Genomic DNA, 22,796 nt, shown 5'->3' with positions numbered 1-22,796 from the left:
TCAGGTGGATGATTATCTTCTTGATATACCTGTCAGGTGGATGGTTATCTTCTTGATACACCTGTCAGGTGGATGATTATCTTCTTGATACACCTGTCAGGTGGATGATTATCTTCTTGATACACCTGTCAGGTGGATGATTATCTTCTTGATACACCTGTCAGGTGGATGATTATCTTCTTGATACACCTGTCAGGTGGATGATTATCTTCTTGATACACCTGTCAGGTGGATGATTATCTTCTTGATACACCTGTCAGGTGGATGATTATCTTCTTGATACACCTGTCAGGTGATCAGCTTCTTGATACACCTGTCAGGTGGATGATTATCTTCTTGATATACCTGTCAGGTGATCAGCTTATCTTCTTGATACACCTGTCAGGTGATCAGCTTCTTGATACACCTGTCAGGTGATCAGCTTCTTGATACACCTGTCAGGTGATCAGCTTATCTTCTTGATACACCTGTCAGGTGATCAGCTTATCTTCTTGATACACCTGTCAGGTGGATGATTATCTTCTTGATACACCTGTCAGGTGATCAGCTTCTTGATATACCTGTCAGGTGGATGATTATCTTCTTGATACACCTGTCAGGTGGATGATTATCTTCTTGATACACCTGTGAGGTGGATGATTATCTTCTTGATACACCTGTCAGGTGATCAGCTTCTTGATATACCTGTCAGGTGGATGATTTATCTTCTTGATACACCTGTCAGGTGATCAGCTTCTTGATATACCTGTCAGGTGGATGATTATCTTCTTGATATACCTGTCAGGTGGATGATTATCTTCTTGATATACCTGTCAGGTGGATGATTATATTCTTGATATACCTGTCAGGTGGATGATTATCTTCTTGATATACCTGTCAGGTGGATGATTATCTTCTTGATATACCTGTCAGGTGGATGATTATCTTCTTGATACACCTGTCAGGTGGATGATTATCTTCTTGATATACCTGTCAGGTGGATGATTATCTTCTTGATATACCTGTCAGGTGGATGATTATCTTCTTGATACACCTGTCAGGTGGATGATTATCTTCTTGATATACCTGTCAGGTGGATGATTTATCTTCTTGATACACCTGTCAGGTGATCAGCTTCTTGATATACCTGTCAGGTGGATGATTATCTTCTTGATATACCTGTCAGGTGGATGATTATCTTCTTGATATACCTGTCAGGTGGATGATTATATTCTTGATATACCTGTCAGGTGGATGATTATCTTCTTGATATACCTGTCAGGTGGATGATTATCTTCTTGATATACCTGTCAGGTGGATGGTTATCTTCTTGATACACCTGTCAGGTGGATGATTATCTTCTTGATATACCTGTCAGGTGGATGATTATCTTCTTGATACACCTGTCAGGTGGATGATTATCTTCTTGATACACCTGTCAGGTGGATGATTATCTTCTTGATACACCTGTCAGGTGGATGATTATCTTCTTGATACACCTGTCAGGTGGATGATTATCTTCTTGATACACCTGTCAGGTGGATGATTATCTTCTTGATACACCTGTCAGGTGGATGATTATCTTCTTGATACACCTGTCAGGTGGATGATTATCTTCTTGATACACCTGTCAGGTGGATGATTATCTTCTTGATACACCTGTCAGGTGGATGATTATCTTCTTGATACACCTGTCAGGTGGATGATTATCTTCTTGATACACCTGTCAGGTGGATGATTATCTTCTTGATATACCTGTCAGGTGGATGATTTATCTTCTTGATACACCTGTCAGGTGATCAGCTTCTTGATATACCTGTCAGGTGGATGATTATCTTCTTGATATACCTGTCAGGTGGATGATTATCTTCTTGATATACCTGTCAGGTGGATGATTATATTCTTGATATACCTGTCAGGTGGATGATTATCTTCTTGATATACCTGTCAGGTGGATGATTATCTTCTTGATATACCTGTCAGGTGGATGATTATCTTCTTGATACACCTGTCAGGTGGATGATTATCTTCTTGATATACCTGTCAGGTGGATGATTATCTTCTTGATATACCTGTCAGGTGGATGATTATCTTCTTGATACACCTGTCAGGTGGATGATTATCTTCTTGATATACCTGTCAGGTGGATGGTTATCTTCTTGATACACCTGTCAGGTGGATGATTATCTTCTTGATATACCTGTCAGGTGGATGATTATCTTCTTGATATACCTGTCAGGTGGATGATTATCTTCTTGATACACCTGTCAGGTGGATGATTATCTTCTTGATATACCTGTCAGGTGATCAGCTTCTTGATACACCTGTCAGGTGGATGATTATCTTCTTGATACACCTGTCAGGTGGATGATTATCTTCTTGATACACCTGTCAGGTGATCAGCTTCTTGATATACCTGTCAGGTGGATGATTATCTTCTTGATACACCTGTCAGGTGGATGATTATCTTCTTGATATACCTGTCAGGTGGATGATTATCTTCTTGATACACCTGTCAGGTGGATGATTATCTTCTTGATACACCTGTCAGGTGGATGATTATCTTCTTGATACACCTGTCAGGTGGATGATTATCTTCTTGATACACCTGTCAGGTGGATGATTATCTTCTTGATACACCTGTCAGGTGATCAGCTTCTTGATACACCTGTCAGGTGGATGATTATCTTCTTGATATACCTGTCAGGTGGATGATTATCTTCTTGATATACCTGTCAGGTGGATGATTATCTTCTTGATATACCTGTCAGGTGGATGATTATCTTCTTGATATACCTGTCAGGTGGATGATTATCTTCTTGATATACCTGTCAGGTGGATGATTATCTTCTTGATACACCTGTCAGGTGGATGGTTATCTTCTTGATACACCTGTCAGGTGGATGATTATCTTCTTGATACACCTGTCAGGTGGATGATTATCTTCTTGATATACCTGTCAGGTGGATGATTATATTCTTGATACACCTGTCAGGTGATCAGCTTCTTGATACACCTGTCAGGTGGATGGTTATCTTCTTGATACACCTGTCAGGTGGATGATTATCTTCTTGATACACCTGTCAGGTGGATGATTATCTTCTTGATATACCTGTCAGGTGGATGATTATCTTCTTGATACACCTGTCAGGTGGATGATTATCTTCTTGATATACCTGTCAGGTGGATGATTATCTTCTTGATACACCTGTCAGGTGATTATCTTCTTGATACACCTGTCAGGTGGATGATTATCTTCTTGATACACCTGTCAGGTGATCAGCTTCTTGATACACCTGTCAGGTGATCAGCTTATCTTCTTGATACACCTGTCAGGTGGATGATTATCTTCTTGATACACCTGTCAGGTGATCAGCTTCTTGATACACCTGTCAGGTGGATGATTATCTTCTTGATATACCTGTCAGGTGATCAGCTTCTTGATACACCTGTCAGGTGGATGATTATCTTCTTGATATACCTGTCAGGTGGATGGTTATCTTCTTGATACACCTGTCAGGTGGATGATTATCTTCTTGATACACCTGTCAGGTGGATGATTATCTTCTTGATACACCTGTCAGGTGGATGATTATCTTCTTGATACACCTGTCAGGTGGATGATTATCTTCTTGATACACCTGTCAGGTGGATGGTTATCTTCTTGATACACCTGTCAGGTGGATGGTTATCTTCTTGATACACCTGTCAGGTGGATGGTTATCTTCTTGATACACCTGTCAGGTGGTTGATTATCTTCTTGAAATACCTGTCAGGTGGATGATTATCTTCTTGATACACCTGTCAGGTGGATGGTTATCTTCTTGATACACCTGTCAGGTGGATGGTTATCTTCTTGATATACCTGTCAGGTGGATGGTTATCTTCTTGATACACCTGTCAGGTGATCAGCTTCTTGATACACCTGTCAGGTGGATGATTATCTTCTTGATACACCTGTCAGGTGGATGATTATCTTCTTGATACACCTGTCAGGTGGATGATTATCTTCTTGATACACCTGTCAGGTGGATGATTATCTTCTTGATACACCTGTCAAGTGGATGATTATCTTCACAAAGGATTAAAACTAGCAGGGATGTAAACGTTTTGGTTAAAGGGGTCTTTTTCTACAGAAACATATTGTGCCTTTCTCTCAACAATATGAAGCATATTGTGCCTTTCTCTCAACAATATGAAGCATATTGTGCCTTTCTCTCAACAATATGAAGCATATTGTGCCTTTCTCTCAACAATATGAAGCATATTGTGCCTTTCTCTCAACAATATGAAGCATATTGTGACTTTCTCTCAACAATATGAAGCATATTGTGCCTTTCTCTCAACAATATGAAGCAGATTGTGCCTTTCTCTCAACAATATGAAGCATATTGTGCCTTTCTCTCAACAATATGAAGCAGATTGTGCCTTTCTCTCAACAATATGAAGCAGATTGTGCCTTTCTCTCAACAATATGAAGCATATTGTGACTTTCTCTCAACAATATGAAGCATATTGTGACTTTCTCTCAACAATATGAAGCAGATTGTGACTTTCTCTCAACAATATGAAGCAGATTGTGACTTTCTCTCAACAATATGAAGCAGATTGTGACTTTCTCTCAACAATATGAAGCAGATTGTGACTTTCTCTCAACAATATGAAGCAGATTGTGACTTTCTCTCAACAATATGAAGCATATTGTGACTTTCTCAACAACATGAAGCAGATTGTGCCTTTCTCTCAACAACATGAAGCAGATTGTGCCTTTCTCTCAACAATATGAAGCATATTGTGCCTTTCTCTCAACAATATGAAGCATATTGTGACTTTCTCTCAACAATATGAAGCAGATTGTACCTTTCTCTCAACAATATGAAGCAGATTGTACCTTTCTCTCAACAATATGAAGCATATTGTGACTTTCTCTCAACAATATGAAGCATATTGTGACTTTCTCTCAACAATATGAAGCATATTGTGACTTTCTCTCAACAATATGAAGCAGATTGTGACTTTCTCTCAACAATATGAAGCATATTGTGACTTTCTCTCAACAATATGAAGCATATTGTGACTTTCTCTCAACAACATGAAGCAGATTGTGCCTTTCTCTCAACAATATGAAGCATATTGTGACTTTCTCTCAACAATATGAAGCATATTGTGCCTTTCTCTCAACAATATGAAGCATATTGTGCCTTTCTCTCAACAATATGAAGCATATTGTGCCTTTCTCTCAACAATATGAAGCATATTGTGCCTTTCTCTCAACAATATGAAGCAGATTATTCAGTCATCCTTTCACATGTTCTTTATAATGGGGATATTATTAATCAAAGTGCAGCTGCTACTGTACCACTCTTAAACCTCTGGATGCCATCTACAATAGTGCCCTTTGTTTTGTTACAGGGGACAGTGTTTATGCTCATCACTGCATGCTGTATCTATAGGTTGGCTGGACTTGCACTAAAGACCCGTAGATCTCTACATTCATAAACGTCCCATCTTTTCTAACTTTGATGTTGAATTGCCTAACCTGTTCACAGAAATGGTTAACCCTTGAGATTCCTAGGGTTATCTTCTCCACCCAGGTAAATATGTTTTTCATTTTTTAATGCACCGTATTGCTGGAGCAAAAGTCAAAAATACACCCACCGGTCATAACTTTCAGAACAACTACTCATTCCAGGGGTTTTTCTTCATGTTTTAATATTATAATATTAATATATTAATAGACATCAAAACTATGAAATAACACATGGAGTAACTACAAAACGTTTACACGATGGACACATTACTACTGCAGAATAGTAACACCTACCTGTGTTCATGCTGTTGCCTGTGTTGAGGTCCCCAGAGGAAGAGTAGGGCACATCAGTCAGCAGGCTAACACCAGCCGCCATGGCACACTCTGGAAGGACAGAGGTCACATGCTGTAACAGAGACAGGTAAACACTAACGAACAGAAACACACACAGGTGAGGCTGAGACAGAGACAGGTAAACACTAACGAACAGAAACACACACAGGTGAGGCTGAGACAGAGAGACAGGTAAACACTAACGAACAGAAACACACACAGGTGAGGCTGAGACAGAGAGACAGGTAAACACTAACGAACAGAAACACACACAGGTGAGGCTGAGACAGAGAGACAGGTAAACACTAACGAACAGAAACACACACAGGTGAGGCTGAGACAGAGAGACAGGTAAACACTAACGAACAGAAACACACACAGGTGAGGCTGAGACAGAGAGACAGGTAAACACTAACGAACAGAAACACACACAGGTGAGGCTGAGACAGAGAGACAGGTAAACACTAACGAACAGAAACACACACAGGTGAGGCTGAGACAGAGAGACAGGTAAACACTAACGAACAGAAACACACACAGGTGAGGCTGAGACAGAGAGACAGGTAAACACTAACGAACAGAAACACACACAGGTGAGGCTGAGACAGAGAGACAGGTAAACACTAACGAACAGAAACACACACAGGTGATCCTGAGGCAGAGAGACAGCGAGCGAGACAGACAGACAGGCACACAAAACACCCTACATAATCCAACCCAGATCAGGACCCCCACCCCTGCAGCAAGGACGTCAAAATGACAGCCACACAAATGCCCAGGTTGTAAAAACAGGCCCAACTCCAAAACCCAACCAAGCCCCATCCATCAACCGTTGTGTTGAAATGCGCATTCAATGTTTATTAACAGTGAGAATTGCAGAATGGTGAACTTAACTAAACGACTGAGAGTTTGACTGTGTGATATTAGATTGCTTCTTGTGTAAATATTTTCTGTCTGGATTTTAATGATTTTTTGCATAACGTTGCACAGTATACCGAAACATATATATATTTTTTTAAATGTACGGTTTGATACTAGAATATTTGGTACTTCATTCAAATGTGTCTCAGGTGATCGAGAGGATCAACTCTGTATCAGCCCCTTTATAGCACGAAGAGCAAAGAGCCTGCTCCACTTCCTGATTCATTACTAGAGCAGTCTGTCCACTTCCTGATTCATTACTAGAGCCGTCTGTCCACTTCCTGATTCATTACTAGAGCCGTCTGTCCACTTCCTGATTCATTACTAGAGCCGTCTGTCCACTTCCTGATTCATTACTAGAGCAGTCTGTCCACTTCCTGATTCATTACTAGAGCAGTCTGTCCACTTCCTGATTCATTACTAGAGCTGTCTGGCTGTGTTGTTAGCTCCCTGCTCATCATGTTGAATACAGCTCCACTTCCTGATTCATTACTAGAGCAGTCTGTCCACTTCCTGATTCATTACTAGAGCAGTCTGTCCACTTCCTGATTCATTACTAGAGCTGTCTGGCTGTGTTGTTAGCTCTCTACACATCATGTTACACAGCTCCAGGGATCCATCAGCACCCATTTAACACAGCTCTGGTCCTAGGCAGACTTCCTCCACGAGGAGGGATCTATCAGCACCTATTTAACACAGCTCTGGTCCTAGGCAGACTTCCTCCACGAGGAGGGATCTATCAGCACCTATTTAACACAGCTCTGGTCCTAGGCAGACTTCCTCTATGAGGAGGGATCCATCAGCACCTATTTAACACAGCTCTGCTCCTCGGCAGACTTCATGAGGAGGGATCTATCAGCACCTATTTAACACAGCTCTGCTCCTAGGCAGACTTCCTCCACGAGGAGGGATCTATCAGCACCTATTTAACACAGCTCTGCTCCTCGGCAGACTTCATGAGGAGGGATCTATCAGCACCTATTTAACACAGCTCTGGTCCTAGGCAGACTTTCTCCACGAGGAGGGATCTATCAGCACCTATTTAACACAGCTCTGCTCCTCGGCAGACTTCCTCCATGAGGAGGGATCTATCAGCACCTATTTAACACAGCTCTGCTCCTCGGCAGACTTCATGAGGAGGGATCTATCAGCACCTATTTAACACAGCTCTGCTCCTAGGCAGACTTCCTCCATGAGGAGGGATCTATCAGCACCTATTTAACACAGCTCTGCTCCTCGGCAGACTTCATGAGGAGGGATCTATCAGCACCTATTTAACACAGCTCTGCTCCTCGGCAGACTTTCTCCACGAGGAGGGATCTATCAGCACCTATTTAACACAGCTCTGCTCCTAGGCAGACTTCCTCCACGAGGAGGGATCTATCAGCACCTATTTAACACAGCTCTGCTCCTCGGCAGACTTCATGAGGAGGGATCTATCAGCACCTATTTAACACAGCTCTGGTCCTAGGCAGACTTTCTCCACGAGGAGGGATCTATCAGCACCTATTTAACACAGCTCTGCTCCTCGGCAGACTTCCTCCATGAGGAGGGATCTATCAGCACCTATTTAACACAGCTCTGGTCCTAGGCAGACTTTCTCCACGAGGAGGGATCTATCAGCACCTATTTAACACAGCTCTGGTCCTAGGCAGACTTCCTCCATGAGGAGGGATCTATCAGCACCTATTTAACACAGCTCTGCTCCTCGGCAGACTTCATGAGGAGGGATCTATCAGCACCTATTTAACACAGCTCTGGTCCTAGGCAGACTTCCTCCACGAGGAGGGATCTATCAGCACCTATTTAACACAGCTCTGCTCCTAGGCAGACTTCCTCCACGAGGAGGGATCTATCAGCACCTATTTAACACAGCTCTGGTCCTAGGCAGACTTTCTCCACGAGGAGGGATCTATCAGCACCTATTTAACACAGCTCTGGTCCTAGGCAGACTTTCTCCACGAGGAGGGATCTATCAGCACCTATTTAACACAGCTCTGGTCCTAGGCAGACTTCCTCCACGAGGAGGGATCTATCAGCACCTATTTAACACAGCTCTGGTCCTAGGCAGACTTTCTCCACGAGGAGGGATCTATCAGCACCTATTTAACACAGCTCTGGTCCTAGGCAGACTTCCTCCACGAGGAGGGATCTATCAGCACCTATTTAACACAGCTCTGCTCCTAGGCAGACTTCATGAGGAGGGATCTATCAGCACCTATTTAACACAGCTCTGGTCCTAGGCAGACTTTCTCCATGAGGAGGGATCTATCAGCACCTATTTAACACAGCTCTGCTCCTCGGCAGACTTCATGAGGAGGGATCTATCAGCACCTATTTAACACAGCTCTGGTCCTAGGCAGACTTCCTCCATGAGGAGGGATCTATCAGCACCTATTTAACACAGCTCTGGTCCTAGGCAGACTTTCTCCACGAGGAGGGATCTATCAGCACCTATTTAACACAGCTCTGGTCCTAGGCAGACTTCCTCCATGAGGAGGGATCTATCAGCACCTATTTAACACAGCTCTGCTCCTCGGCAGACTTCATGAGGAGGATCTATCAGCACCTATTTAACACAGCTCTGGTCCTAGGCAGACTTTCTCCACGAGGAGGGATCTATCAGCACCTATTTAACACAGCTCTGGTCCTAGGCAGACTTCCTCCACGAGGAGGGATCTATCAGCACCTATTTAACACAGCTCTGGTCCTAGGCAGACTTTCTCCACGAGGAGGGATCTATCAGCACCTATTTAACACAGCTCTGGTCCTAGGCAGACTTTCTCCACGAGGAGGGATCTATCAGCACCTATTTAACACAGCTCTGGTCCTAGGCAGACTTCCTCCACGAGGAGGGATCTATCAGCACCTATTTAACACAGCTCTGGTCCTAGGCAGACTTTCTCCACGAGGAGGGATCTATCAGCACCTATTTAACACAGCTCTGGTCCTAGGCAGACTTCCTCCACGAGGAGGGATCTATCAGCACCTATTTAACACAGCTCTGCTCCTAGGCAGACTTCCTCCATGAGGAGGGATCTATCAGCACCTATTTAACACAGCTCTGGTCCTAGGCAGACTTTCTCCATGAGGAGGGATCTATCAGCACCTATTTAACACAGCTCTGGTCCTAGGCAGACTTCCTCCACGAGGAGGGATCTATCAGCACCTATTTAACACAGCTCTGGTCCTAGGCAGACTTCCTCCATGAGGAGGGATCTATCAGCACCTATTTAACACAGCTCTGGTCCTAGGCAGACTTCCTCCATGAGGAGGGATCTATCAGCACCTATTTAACACAGCTCTGCTCCTAGGCAGACTTCCTCCACGAGGAGGGATCTATCAGCACCTATTTAACACAGCTCTGCTCCTAGGCAGACTTCCTCCATGAGGAGGGATCTATGATTCAAAGCCTAACTCATACTTCACTTATTACTATGTTTATCCTCGAATGTAATGTCCTACAAAAAAATATATTATTTCACCTTTATTTAACCAGGTAGGCCAGTTGAGAACACCTTTATTTAACCAGGTAGGCCAGTTGAGAACACCTTTATTTAACCAGGTAGGCTAGTTGAGAACACCTTTATTTAACCAGGTAGGCTAGTTGAGAACACCTTTATTTAACCAGGTAGGCCAGTTGAGAACACCTTTATTTAACCAGGTAGGCCAGTTGAGAACACCTTTATTTAACCAGGTAGGCCAGTTGAGAACACCTTTATTTAACCAGGTAGGCCAGTTGAGAACACCTTTATTTAACCAGGTAGGCTAGTTGAGAACACCTTTATTTAACCAGGTAGGCTAGTTGAGAACACCTTTATTTAACCAGGTAGGCCAGTTGAGAACACCTTTATTTAACCAGGTAGGCTAGTTGAGAACACCTTTATTTAACCAGGTAGGCTAGTTGAGAACACCTTTATTTAACCAGGTAGGCCAGTTGAGAACACCTTTATTTAACCAGGTAGGCTAGTTGAGAACACCTTTATTTAACCAGGTAGGCTAGTTGAGAACACCTTTATTTAACCAGGTAGGCCAGTTGAGAACACCTTTATTTAACCAGGTAGGCTAGTTGAGAACACCTTTATTTAACCAGGTAGGCTAGTTGAGAACACCTTTATTTAACCAGGTAGGCCAGTTGAGAACACCTTTATTTAACCAGGTAGGCTAGTTGAGAACACCTTTATTTAACCAGGTAGGCTAGTTGAGAACACCTTTATTTAACCAGGTAGGCCAGTTGAGAACACCTTTATTTAACCAGGTAGGCTAGTTGAGAACACCTTTATTTAACCAGGTAGGCTAGTTGAGAACACCTTTATTTAACCAGGTAGGCCAGTTGAGAACACCTTTATTTAACCAGGTAGGCTAGTTGAGAACACCTTTATTTAACCAGGTAGGCTAGTTGAGAACACCTTTATTTAACCAGGTAGGCCAGTTGAGAACACCTTTATTTAACCAGGTAGGCTAGTTGAGAACACCTTTATTTAACCAGGTAGGCTAGTTGAGAACACCTTTATTTAACCAGGTAGGCCAGTTGAGAACACCTTTATTTAACCAGGTAGGCCAGTTGAGAACACCTTTATTTAACCAGGTAGGCCAGTTGAGAACACCTTTATTTAACCAGGTAGGCTAGTTGAGAACACCTTTATTTAACCAGGTAGGCTAGTTGAGAACACCTTTATTTAACCAGGTAGGCCAGTTGAGAACACCTTTATTTAACCAGGTAGGCTAGTTGAGAACACCTTTATTTAACCAGGTAGGCTAGTTGAGAACACCTTTATTTAACCAGGTAGGCCAGTTGAGAACACCTTTATTTAACCAGGTAGGCCAGTTGAGAACACCTTTATTTAACCAGGTAGGCTAGTTGAGAACACCTTTATTTAACCAGGTAGGCCAGTTGAGAACACCTTTATTTAACCAGGTAGGCTAGTTGAGAACACCTTTATTTAACCAGGTAGGCTAGTTGAGAACACCTTTATTTAACCAGGTAGGCCAGTTGAGAACACCTTTATTTAACCAGGTAGGCTAGTTGAGAACACCTTTATTTAACCAGGTAGGCTAGTTGAGAACACCTTTATTTAACCAGGTAGGCCAGTTGAGAACACCTTTATTTAACCAGGTAGGCTAGTTGAGAACACCTTTATTTAACCAGGTAGGCTAGTTGAGAACACCTTTATTTAACCAGGTAGGCCAGTTGAGAACACCTTTATTTAACCAGGTAGGCTAGTTGAGAACACCTTTATTTAACCAGGTAGGCTAGTTGAGAACACCTTTATTTAACCAGGTAGGCCAGTTGAGAACACCTTTATTTAACCAGGTAGGCTAGTTGAGAACACCTTTATTTAACCAGGTAGGCCAGTTGAGAACACCTTTATTTAACCAGGTAGGCTAGTTGAGAACACCTTTATTTAACCAGGTAGGCTAGTTGAGAACACCTTTATTTAACCAGGTAGGCCAGTTGAGAACACCTTTATTTAACCAGGTAGGCTAGTTGAGAACACCTTTATTTAACCAGGTAGGCTAGTTGAGAACACCTTTATTTAACCAGGTAGGCCAGTTGAGAACACCTTTATTTAACCAGGTAGGCTAGTTGAGAACACCTTTATTTAACCAGGTAGGCTAGTTGAGAACACCTTTATTTAACCAGGTAGGCCAGTTGAGAACACCTTTATTTAACCAGGTAGGCTAGTTGAGAACACCTTTATTTAACCAGGTAGGCTAGTTGAGAACACCTTTATTTAACCAGGTAGGCCAGTTGAGAACACCTTTATTTAACCAGGTAGGCTAGTTGAGAACACCTTTATTTAACCAGGTAGGCCAGTTGAGAACACCTTTATTTAACCAGGTAGGCTAGTTGAGAACACCTTTATTTAACCAGGTAGGCTAGTTGAGAACACCTTTATTTAACCAGGTAGGCCAGTTGAGAACACCTTTATTTAACCAGGTAGGCTAGTTGAGAACACCTTTATTTAACCAGGTAGGCTAGTTGAGAACACCTTTATTTAACCAGGTAGGCCAGTTGAGAACACCTTTATTTAACCAGGTAGGCTAGTTGAGAACACCTTTATTTAACCAGGTAGGCCAGTTGAGAACACCTTTATTTAACCAGGTAGGCCAGTTGAGAACACCTTTATTTAACCAGGTAGGCCAGTTGAGAACACCTTTATTTAACCAGGTAGGCTAGTTGAGAACACCTTTATTTAACCAGGTAGGCCAGTTGAGAACACCTTTATTTAACCAGGTAGGCTAGTTGAGAACACCTTTATTTAACCAGGTAGGCCAGTTGAGAACACCTTTATTTAACCAGGTAGGCCAGTTGAGAACACCTTTATTTAACCAGGTAGGCCAGTTGAGAACACCTTTATTTAACCAGGTAGGCCAGTTGAGAACACCTTTATTTAACCAGGTAGGCCAGTTGAGAACACCTTTATTTAACCAGGTAGGCCAGTTGAGAACACCTTTATTTAACCAGGTAGGCCAGTTGAGAACACCTTTATTTAACCAGGTAGGCCAGTTGAGAACAAGTTCTCATTTACAACTGCGACCTGGCCAAGATAAAGCATAGCAGTGTGAACAGACAACACAGAGTTACACATGGAGTAAACAATAAACAAGCCAATAACACAATAAACAAAAGGCATGAGGAGGTAAGGCAATAAATAGGCCATAGGAGCGAATCATTACAATTTAGCAGATTAACACTGGAGTGATAAATGAGCAGATGATGATGTGCAGGTAGAGATACTGGTGTACAAAAGAGCAGAAAAGTAAATAAAAGCTGGGTTAGACTCAGCCTGAATCCACTAGCCAGGGAGGGAGGATAGAACCAGCTGGGTTAGACTCAGCCTGAATCCACTAGCCAGGGAGGGAGGATAGAACCAGCTGGGTTAGACTCAGCCTGAATCCACTAGCCAGGGAGGGAGGATAGAACCAGCTGGGTTAGACTCAGCCTGAATCCACTAGCCAGGGAGGGAGGATAGAACCAGCTGGGTTAGACGACTCAGACTGAATCCACTAGCCAGGGAGGGAGGATAGAACCAGCTGGGTTAGACTCAGCCTGAATCCACTAGCCAGGGAGGGAGGATAGAACCAGCTGGGTTAGACGACTCAGACTGAATCCACTAGCCAATACCTACATCTACCTGCATTGTTCAAGCTAGCATGTTCTTTCTGTGTGCTAGTCCATTGTGGAGGGAAGTTGGCATGTTCTTTCTGTGTGCTAGTCCATTGTGGAGGGAAGCTAGCATGTTCTGTGTGCTAGTCCATTATGGAGGGAAGCCAGCATGTTCTTGCTGTGTGCTAGTCCATTGTGGGGGAAGCTAGCATGTTCTTTCTGTGTGCTAGTCCATTGTGGGGGGAAGCTAGCATGGTCTTGCTGTGTGCTAATCCATTGTGGGGGGAAGCTAGCATGTTCTTTGTGTGCTAGTCCATTGTGGGGGGAAGCTAGCATGTTCTTGCTGTGTGCTAGTCCATTGTGGGGGGAAGCTAGCATGGTCTTGCTGTGTGCTAATCCATTGTGGGGGGAAGCTAGCATGTTCTTTGTGTGCTAGTCCATTGTGGGGGGAAGCTAGCATGTTCTTGCTGTGTGCTAGTCCATTGTGGGGGGAAGCTAGCATGTTCTTTCTGTGTGCTTGTCCATTGTGGGGGGAAGCTAGCATGTTCTTGCTGTGTGCTAGTCCATTGTGGAGGGAAGCTAGCATGTTCTTGCTGTGTGTTAAGAGGGATTTTAGGCCTATTTTCTTGCCAAAAGCCCAACACTGTACCTGATGCCTTGTCCTGCTCTCTCTCACCACCTGACTCGATAGCTGCTGCCTGTATAAGGAGTGAGACTATCCAACCTTGCAGCTGATTGGTCAGAGACCGCAGATGCTCAAGCCACTGGCAAGTTGTCATAGACGAGGTCAAGAAGGGAAGTCAAGACCAGGCCGAAACCCAATGACGACCTGTTCAGACAGATACCAGGACAGAGCTTTGGTTACCTGTCCTAGAGACCTCCTGTTCAGACAGATACCAGGACAGAGCTTTGGTTACCTGTCCTAGAGACCTCCTGTTCAGACAGATACCAGGACAGAGCTTTGGTTACCTGTCCTAGAGACCTCCTGTTCAGACAGATACCAGGACAGAGCTTTGGTTACCTGTCCTAGAGACCTCCTGTTCAGACAGATACCAGGACAGAGCTTTGGTTACCTGTCCTAGAGACCTCCTGTTCAGACAGATACCAGGACAGAGCTTTGGTTACCTGTCCTAGAGACCTCTTGTTCAGACAGATACCAGGACAGAGCTTTGTTTACCTGTCCTAGAGACCTCCTGTTCAGACAGATACCAGGACAGAGCTTTGGTTACCTGTCCTAGAGACCTCCTGTTCAGACAGATACCAGGACAGAGCTTTGGTTACCTGTCCTAGAGACCTCCTGTTCAGACAGATACCAGGACAGAGCTTTGGTTACCTGTCCTAGAGACCTCCTGTTCAGACAGATACCAGGACAGAGCTTTGGTTACCTGTCCTAGAGACCTCCTGTTCAGACAGATACCAGGACAGAGCTTTGGTTACCTGTCCTAGAGACCTCCTGTTCAGACAGATACCAGGACAGAGCTTTGGTTACCTGTCCTAGAGACCTCCTGTTCAGACAGATACCAGGACAGAGCTTTGGTTACCTGTCCTAGAGACCTCCTGTTCAGACAGATACCAGGACAGAGCTTTGGTTACCTGTCCTAGAGACCTCCTGTTCAGACAGATACCAGGACAGAGCTCTGGTTACCTGTCCTAGAGACCTCCTGTTCCATGGGACGGCTGAAAAGACTGTTGAGGCTGGATGTAGCTCACTGGCCACAAGTCAGAAACGAGGTCTACAGCAGAAACATTCAATCCTCTCCAGGATCAAGTACTCTGTTGCCTAAACGGTTGTGTGAGTCATAAAACAAACTACAAATTACCGGAAGTGTGTTTTCCCCCAGGTATGGTACAGAAATGGTACAAACATCTGGATACCACCCACCCACCCACCCCTAACACACACACAACACACACACACACACACACACACACACACACACACACACTATGAATAGGCCTCATCACTTGCAGTGCTGATCATTGTGGGTGAAACACCTGTTCCTCTGCTTTCATCCAAAATGGCGCCCTTATTTAGTGCACTACTTTAAATAGGGAAAAGGGTTCCATTCAGGACTCTTTTTCTTTCTGTATTAATTCATCTCAAACAGCCAGAACTAGTTAGACCCAGACTACAATCAAGACACATTTCACCTGACGGACCAACCCCGGGCCGTAGTCGACTGACGGACCAACTCCGGGCCGTAGTCACCTGACGGACCAACCCCGGGCCGTAGTCACCTGACGGACCAACCCCGGGCCGTAGTCACCTGACGGACCAACTCCGGGCCGTAGTCACCTGACGGACCAACCCCGGGCCGTAGTCACCTGACGGACCAACCCCGGGCCGTAGTCACCTGACGGACCAACCCCGGGCCGTAGTCACCTGACGGACCAACCCCGGGCCGTAGTCACCTGACGGACCAACCCCGGGCCGTAGTCACCTGACGGACCAACTCCGGGTCGTAGTCACCTGACGGACCAACTCCGGGTCGTAGTCACCTGACGGACCAACTCCGGGTCGTAGTCACCTGACGGACCAACTCCGGGTCGTAGTCACCTGACGGACCAACTCCGGGTCGTAGTCACCTGACGGACCAACCCCGGGTCGTAGTCACCTGACGGACCAACTCCGGGTCGTAGTCACCTGACGGACCAACTCCGGGTCGTAGTCACCTGACGGACCAACTCCGGGTCGTAGTCACCTGACGGACCAATAGAAACTCTTGTTTTAGTAATGGAAAACTTCAAACTGGTGCAGGCCAAAGGGTTGAATAGGTTCAGTTAGTATTGTTTCAACATTCATCTGATAGCATCTGGTTAATTCATGTTGGGAACACAGACCGGTGTGTGGGTGTAGACTAGCGTTTTCTCCACTAATTTACATTCATTGTAATGTACACTGACTGACAGATCCAGCAGAGACATAGTGAGACAGCAGCTCAAACCAGCCAACTAGGCCACTTCAACAATTCCATGGGTAGCATCCCAAATGGAATAGGGCCCTGGTCTAAAGTAGTGCACTATATAGGGAATAGGGTCCTGGTCTAAAGTAGTGTACTATATAGGGAATAGGGCCCTGGTCTAAAGTAGTGCACTATACAGGGAATAGGGCTCTGGTCTATAGTAGTGCACTATATAGGGAATAGGGTCCTGGTCTAAAGTAGTGTACTATATAGGGAATAGGGTCCTGGTCTAAAGTAGTGTACTATATAGGGAATAGGGTCCTGGTCTAACATAGTGCACTATATAGGGAATTGGGCCCTGGTCTAACATAGTGTACTATATAGGGAATAGGGTCCTGGTCTAAAGTAGTGTACTATATTGTCCTTCTGTAGCACAGTTGGTAGAGCATGGCGCTTGTAACGCCAGGGTAGTGGGTTCGATTCCGGGACCACCCATACGTAGAATGTATGCACACATGACTGTAAGTCGCTTTGGATAAAAGCGTCTGCTAAATGGCATATATTATTATTATATTATATATTATATTATATAGGGAATAGGGTCCTGGTCTAAAGTAGTGCACTATATAGGGAATAGGGTCCTGGTCTAAAGTAGTGTACTATATAGGGAATAGGGTCCTGGTCTAAAGTAGTGTACTACATAGGGAATAGGGCTCTGGTCTAAAGTTGGCCACTACATAGGGAATAGGGCTCTGGTCTAAAGTAGTGTACTATATAGGGAATAGGGCTCTGGTCTAAAGTAGTGTACTATATAGGGAATAGGGCCTTGGTCTAAAGTAGTGTACTATATAGGGAATAGGGCCTTGGTCTAAAGTAGTGTACTATATAGGAATAGGGCTCTGGTCTAAAGTAGTGTACTACATAGGAATAGGGCTCTGGTCTAAAGTTGGCCACTACATAGGAATAGGGCTCTGGTCTAAAGTAGTGCACTATACAGGGAATAGGGCTCTGGTCTAAAGTAGTGTACTATATAGGGAATAGGGCCCTGGTCTAAAGTAGTGCACTATATAGGGAATAGGGTCCTGGTCTAAAGTAGTGTACTATATAGGGAATATAGAAATTCAATCAGCTGCTGACGTCAGGCTGATGTCACAATGGAATCTGACGCTGGTACAATCACCACCCTGTTCTCCACAGGCCTTTACACATTCTCCTCCCTCCCACTCAACTGCACAATGCTGCCAACAGCACAGAGAGAGAGAGGAGAGAAAGACTGTCCTTCAGTTCATACATTACCTGATGTTAAGACTGAGAGGTGAGGTACGATTACACTCACTGGATGTAGCATCCCAAGACGAGCGAGAGAGAGCGAGAGAGCGAGAGAGCGAGAGAAAGAGAAAGCCAGAGAGTAAGAGAGAGAAAGACGAGAGAGAGACAGAGAGGATGATTCTCTCAGTGCGTAGGATATTGTGCAGTGAGTGGTACTAGTCATCACCCACTGGGCTTGTTAATAAATAAGCAGGCTCTGTCTGAGCTCGGTCTCTCCCACACGTCTGTTGGGGTCTCTAAAGGATTGGTGAGATTCAATTCAAGCGCTCTACAGTGGCACCATTTTACTCGCGTAAGCGCCTAAATATTTTGTGTGCGACCGGGATTTTTAATTTAGGAGCACCAGTGTGCCAAGAAAAACATCACCCAGATGGTAATTGAATGATTACTTCCCTGTACAGCAGACACTGAGCGTCGTTTCATGACCTTCATGCTTGCACCATTACAACAAATAAAATGGATTTCTATCTCATTTTTCATTGTGCTCCTAAAAATTGTTCTACTTAAGCGCACACATGCTCCTTGTAAAAAATAAATAAAAAAAGTTATTGTGCCAGCTTAGTAGGTCTGGTATGACTGTCAAAACTGGTCTTGTAAAATAAAATAGCCCACTGGTGGCTCCCTTGACTGCATTGAGCAACAACATCCTTTGAGCTGATAGCCCTTAGTGACTGTGCCAGTCTATGCCACTACCTATACAGTCAATCCGTGGTATGGTTTCAATACAATGCTTTGAAGTAGGTCGAATCTGTTCATGATTGGATAGCTAGTATTCATATGAAATAGTCACAGCCTACTGGTCTGGTTCATGAAAACATCAACTGACATTCAAAAGGCAGAAAATAGTTAGCCATCTGCTTCCATACTGTGTTCATCCACTGTTAGACACGATTGCTTTTGTTCTGGGGAGGATAGGCTTCGTGCTATTAACTAGCGAGCTGGACACGAAACAAAACAAACAAACAAACCGTCTGGGATCTGCTTAGCTAGCTAATATTTGTTTGATTGATTGATCATAGGGAACTTTAGCTACCCAACCGTTTTTTTTTTTTAAATCAGAGTTAGCTAGCTAGTTACATCCTCAATCGCTAACAGCTAATGTTTTAGCATTTAACTATCTAACGGCTAACAAGGAACTGCAAATACCTTAGTCTTCTCTTTTGATTGTGCTGCTTTCGATGACTTTTGACTGAAGCGAACTCGGCTAAAAAGCAAGACAATCGTTCGCGTTGCAACACCATATCTTCTTAACCGCTGTTAAATAACCTGTGTCTATTTATTTCTGTCCATTGTGAATGAATGTATCCTGCAGGCTAGCTAACTAGATAGCAACCTGACATGTTGTCAAATGAAAAGTGCTGTGCTCATTGGCTGTTCCAGTATCATATGACCACGCCCCGCTTCAGTAGTAGGATGCGTTCCAGGATGACTGCAGTTGCGGCGCTGCGCTAAAAAAAGTGATTTCAAAAAAGACGGCTCGAATTCTTTACTCTTCCTGGCAATGTTTTTGCAATCGACTTGTTCACTTGAAAATATAGAGAGTGGTACTCAGATATGTGTTGTATTGGATTTCCCCCAAAACCTAACACCTGCCCCATTGACCTTATCCCTGGAATAATCCAAAATGCACCTCAAAACAGGTATAGAATGGAAAATATTAAACAAACTTGGAAATAGTAGGGTATCTCGTCAATTAAACTAACAATAATCATTGCCATTACAATAAATACTTTTCTATAATTTAATTATCAATGGACAATACATGTCACATTCCGTAATATCAGGACATAACAAATACAATAATTTGGAAAATATAACCAACACCAAAGTGGAACAGACAGACCTAATTCATATCATAGAAAATAACATGTATTTGCCACATGCACTGAATACAACAGGTGTAGACTTGCACTGCAGTGAAATGCTGAATACAACAGGTGTAGACTTGCAATGCAGTGAAATGCTGAATACAACAGGTGTAGACTTGCAATGCAGTGAAATGCTGAATACAACAGGTGTAGACTTGCACTGCAGTGAAATGCTGAATACAACAGGTGTAGACTTGCACTGCAGTGAAATGCTGAATACAACAGGTGAAGACTCGCAATGCAGTGAAATGCTGAATACAACAGGTGAAGACTTGCACTGCAGTGAAATGCTGAATACAACAGGTGTAGACTTGCAATGCAGTGAAATGCTGAATACAACAGGTGTAGACTTGCAATGCAGTGAAATGCTGAATACAACAGGTGAAGACTTGCAATGCAGTGAAATGCTGAATACAACAGGTGTAGACTTGCAATGCAGTGAAATGCTGAATACAACAGGTGTAGACTTGCACTGCAGTGAAATGCTGAATACAACAGGTGTAGACTTGCACTGCAGTGAAATGCTGAATACAACAGGTGTAGACTTGCAATGCAGTGAAATGCTGAATACAACAGGTGTAGACTTGCACTGCAGTGAAATGCTGAATACAACAGGTGTAGACTTGCACTGCAGTGAAATGCTGAATACAACAGGTGTAGACTTGCACTGCAGTGAAATGCTGAATACAACAGGTGTAGACTTGCACTGCAGTGAAATGCTGAATACAACAGGTGTAGACTTGCACTGCAGTGAAATGCTGAATACAACAGGTGTAGACTTGCACTGCAGTGAAATGCTGAATACAACAGGTGTAGACTTGCACTGCAGTGAAATGCTGAATACAACAGGTGTAGACTTGCACTGCAGTGAAATGCTTACTTACTAGTCGTTTCCCAACAATGCAGAATTTCAAAAGTAAGACATTTGCTAATGAAAAAAGGACATAAGACAATAAAATAGCAATAACAAGGGCCATTGTCGAGATTGTCATTCCCTTGACTTCAATGTCCCTTGACTTCAATGCCCCTTAACTTCAATGCCCCTTAACTTCAATGCCCCTTGACTTCAATGCCCCTTGACTTCAATGCCCCTTGACTTCAATGTCCCTTGACTTCAATGCCCCTTGACTTCAATGCCCCTTGACTTCAATGCCCCTTGACTTCAATGCCCCTTGACTTCAATGCCCCTTGACTTCAATGCCCCTTGACTCCAATGCCCCTTGACTTCAATGCCCCTTGACTTCAATGCCCCTTGACTTCAATGCCCCTTGACTTCAATGTCCATTGACTTCAATGCCCCTTGACTTCAATGTCCCTTGACTTCAATGCCCCTTGACTTCAATGCCCCTAGACTTCAATGCCCCTTGACTTCAATGCCCCTTGACTTCAATGCCCCTAGACTTCAATGCCCCTTGACTTCAATGCCCCTAGACTTCAATGCCCCTTGACTTCAATGCCCCTAGACTTCAATGCCCCTTGACTTCAATGCCCCTTGACTTCAATGCCCCTTGACTTCAATGCCCCTTGACTTCAATGTCCATTGACTTCAATGCCCCTTGACTTCAATGCCCCTTGACTCCAATGCCCCTTGACTTCAATGCCCCTTGACTTCAATGCCCCTTGACTTCAATGCCCCTAGACTTCAATGCCCCTTGACTTCATTGCCCCTTGACTTCAATGCCCCTTGACTTCAATGCCCCTAGACTTCAATGCCCCTTGACTTCAATGCCCCTAGACTTCAATGCCCCTTGACTTCAATGCCCCTTGACTTCAATGCCCCTTGACTTCAATGCCCCTTGACTTCAATGCCCCTTGACTTCAATGCCCCTTGACTTCAATGCCCCTTGACTTCAATGCCCCTTGACTTCAATGCCCCTTGACTTCAATGTCCCTTGACTTCAATGCCCCTTGACCTCAATGCCCCTTGACTTCAATGCCCCTTGACTTCAATGCCCCTTGACTTCAATGCCCCTTGACTTCAATGCCCCTTGACTTCAATGCCCCTAGACTTCAATGCCCCTTGACTTCAATGCCCCTTGACTTCAATGCCCCTTGACTTCAATGCCCCTTGACTTCAATGCCCCTTGACTTCAATGCCCCTTGACTTCAATGCCCCTTGACTTCAATGCCCCTTGACTTCAATGCCCCTTGACCTCAATGCCCCTTGACTTCAATGCCCCTTGACCTCAATGCCCCTTGACCTCAATGCCCCTTGACTTCAATGCCCCTTGACTTCAATGCCCCTTGACTTCAATGCCCCTTGACTTCAATGCCCCTTGACTTCAATGCCCCTTGACTTCAATGCCCCTTGACTTCAATGCCCCTTGACTTCAATGTCCCTTGACTTCAATGCCCCTTGACTTCAATGCCCCTTGACTTCAATGCCCCTTGACTTCAATGCCCCTTGACTTCAATGCCCCTTGACTTCAATGCCCCTTGACTTCAATGCCCCTAGACTTCAATGCCCCTTGACTTCAATGCCCCTTGACTTCAATGCCCCTTGACTTCAATGCCCCTTGACTTCAATGCCCCTTGACTTCAATGCCCCTTGACTTCAATGCCCCTTGACTTCAATGCCCCTTGACTTCAATGCCCCTTGACTTCAATGCCCCTTGACCTCAATGCCCCTTGACTTCAATGCCCCTTGACTTCAATGCCCCTTGACCTCAATGCCCCTTGACCTCAATGCCCCTTGACTTCAATGCCCCTTGACTTCAATGCCCCTTGACCTCAATGCCCCTTGACCTCAATGCCTCTTGACTTCAATGCCCCTTGACTTCAATGCCCCTTGACCTCAATGCCCCTTGACCTCAATGCCCCTT

General features: G+C 44.2%; 1 protein-coding gene across 50 annotated transcripts in view; it reads right to left on the bottom strand.

Annotated features, from left to right (window-relative positions):
- The window catches only part of LOC118380773 (protein tyrosine phosphatase domain-containing protein 1-like), a 165,124-nt gene extending 145,670 nt beyond the window's left edge, over positions 1 to 19,454 (bottom strand). For 5 of the 50 annotated variants that reach the window (XM_052474486.1, XM_052474487.1, XM_052474485.1 and 2 more), the window contains exons 1-5: positions 19,253 to 19,454; positions 16,519 to 16,576; positions 16,316 to 16,460; positions 16,084 to 16,199; positions 5,804 to 5,893 (exon numbers count right to left, since the gene is read on the bottom strand). In XM_052474486.1, the coding sequence (XP_052330446.1) occupies positions 5,804 to 5,885 (82 nt within the window). In that variant the 5' untranslated portion in view covers positions 5,886 to 5,893; positions 16,084 to 16,199; positions 16,316 to 16,460; positions 16,519 to 16,576; positions 19,253 to 19,454. Of the gene's footprint in view, positions 1 to 5,803; positions 5,894 to 16,083; positions 16,461 to 16,489; positions 16,577 to 19,252 lie in introns of those variants that run through there. The other 45 variants (XM_052474489.1, XM_052474490.1, XM_052474500.1 and 42 more) reach the window with 45 other exon arrangements.
- Between the last annotated feature and the right edge of the window lie 3,342 nt (positions 19,455 to 22,796).

This window comes from Oncorhynchus keta, chromosome 21, assembly GCF_023373465.1.
Source record: "Oncorhynchus keta strain PuntledgeMale-10-30-2019 chromosome 21, Oket_V2, whole genome shotgun sequence".
Lineage (NCBI taxonomy): Eukaryota > Metazoa > Chordata > Actinopteri > Salmoniformes > Salmonidae > Oncorhynchus > Oncorhynchus keta.
This window is presented reverse-complemented; position numbering and strand designations above follow the sequence as displayed.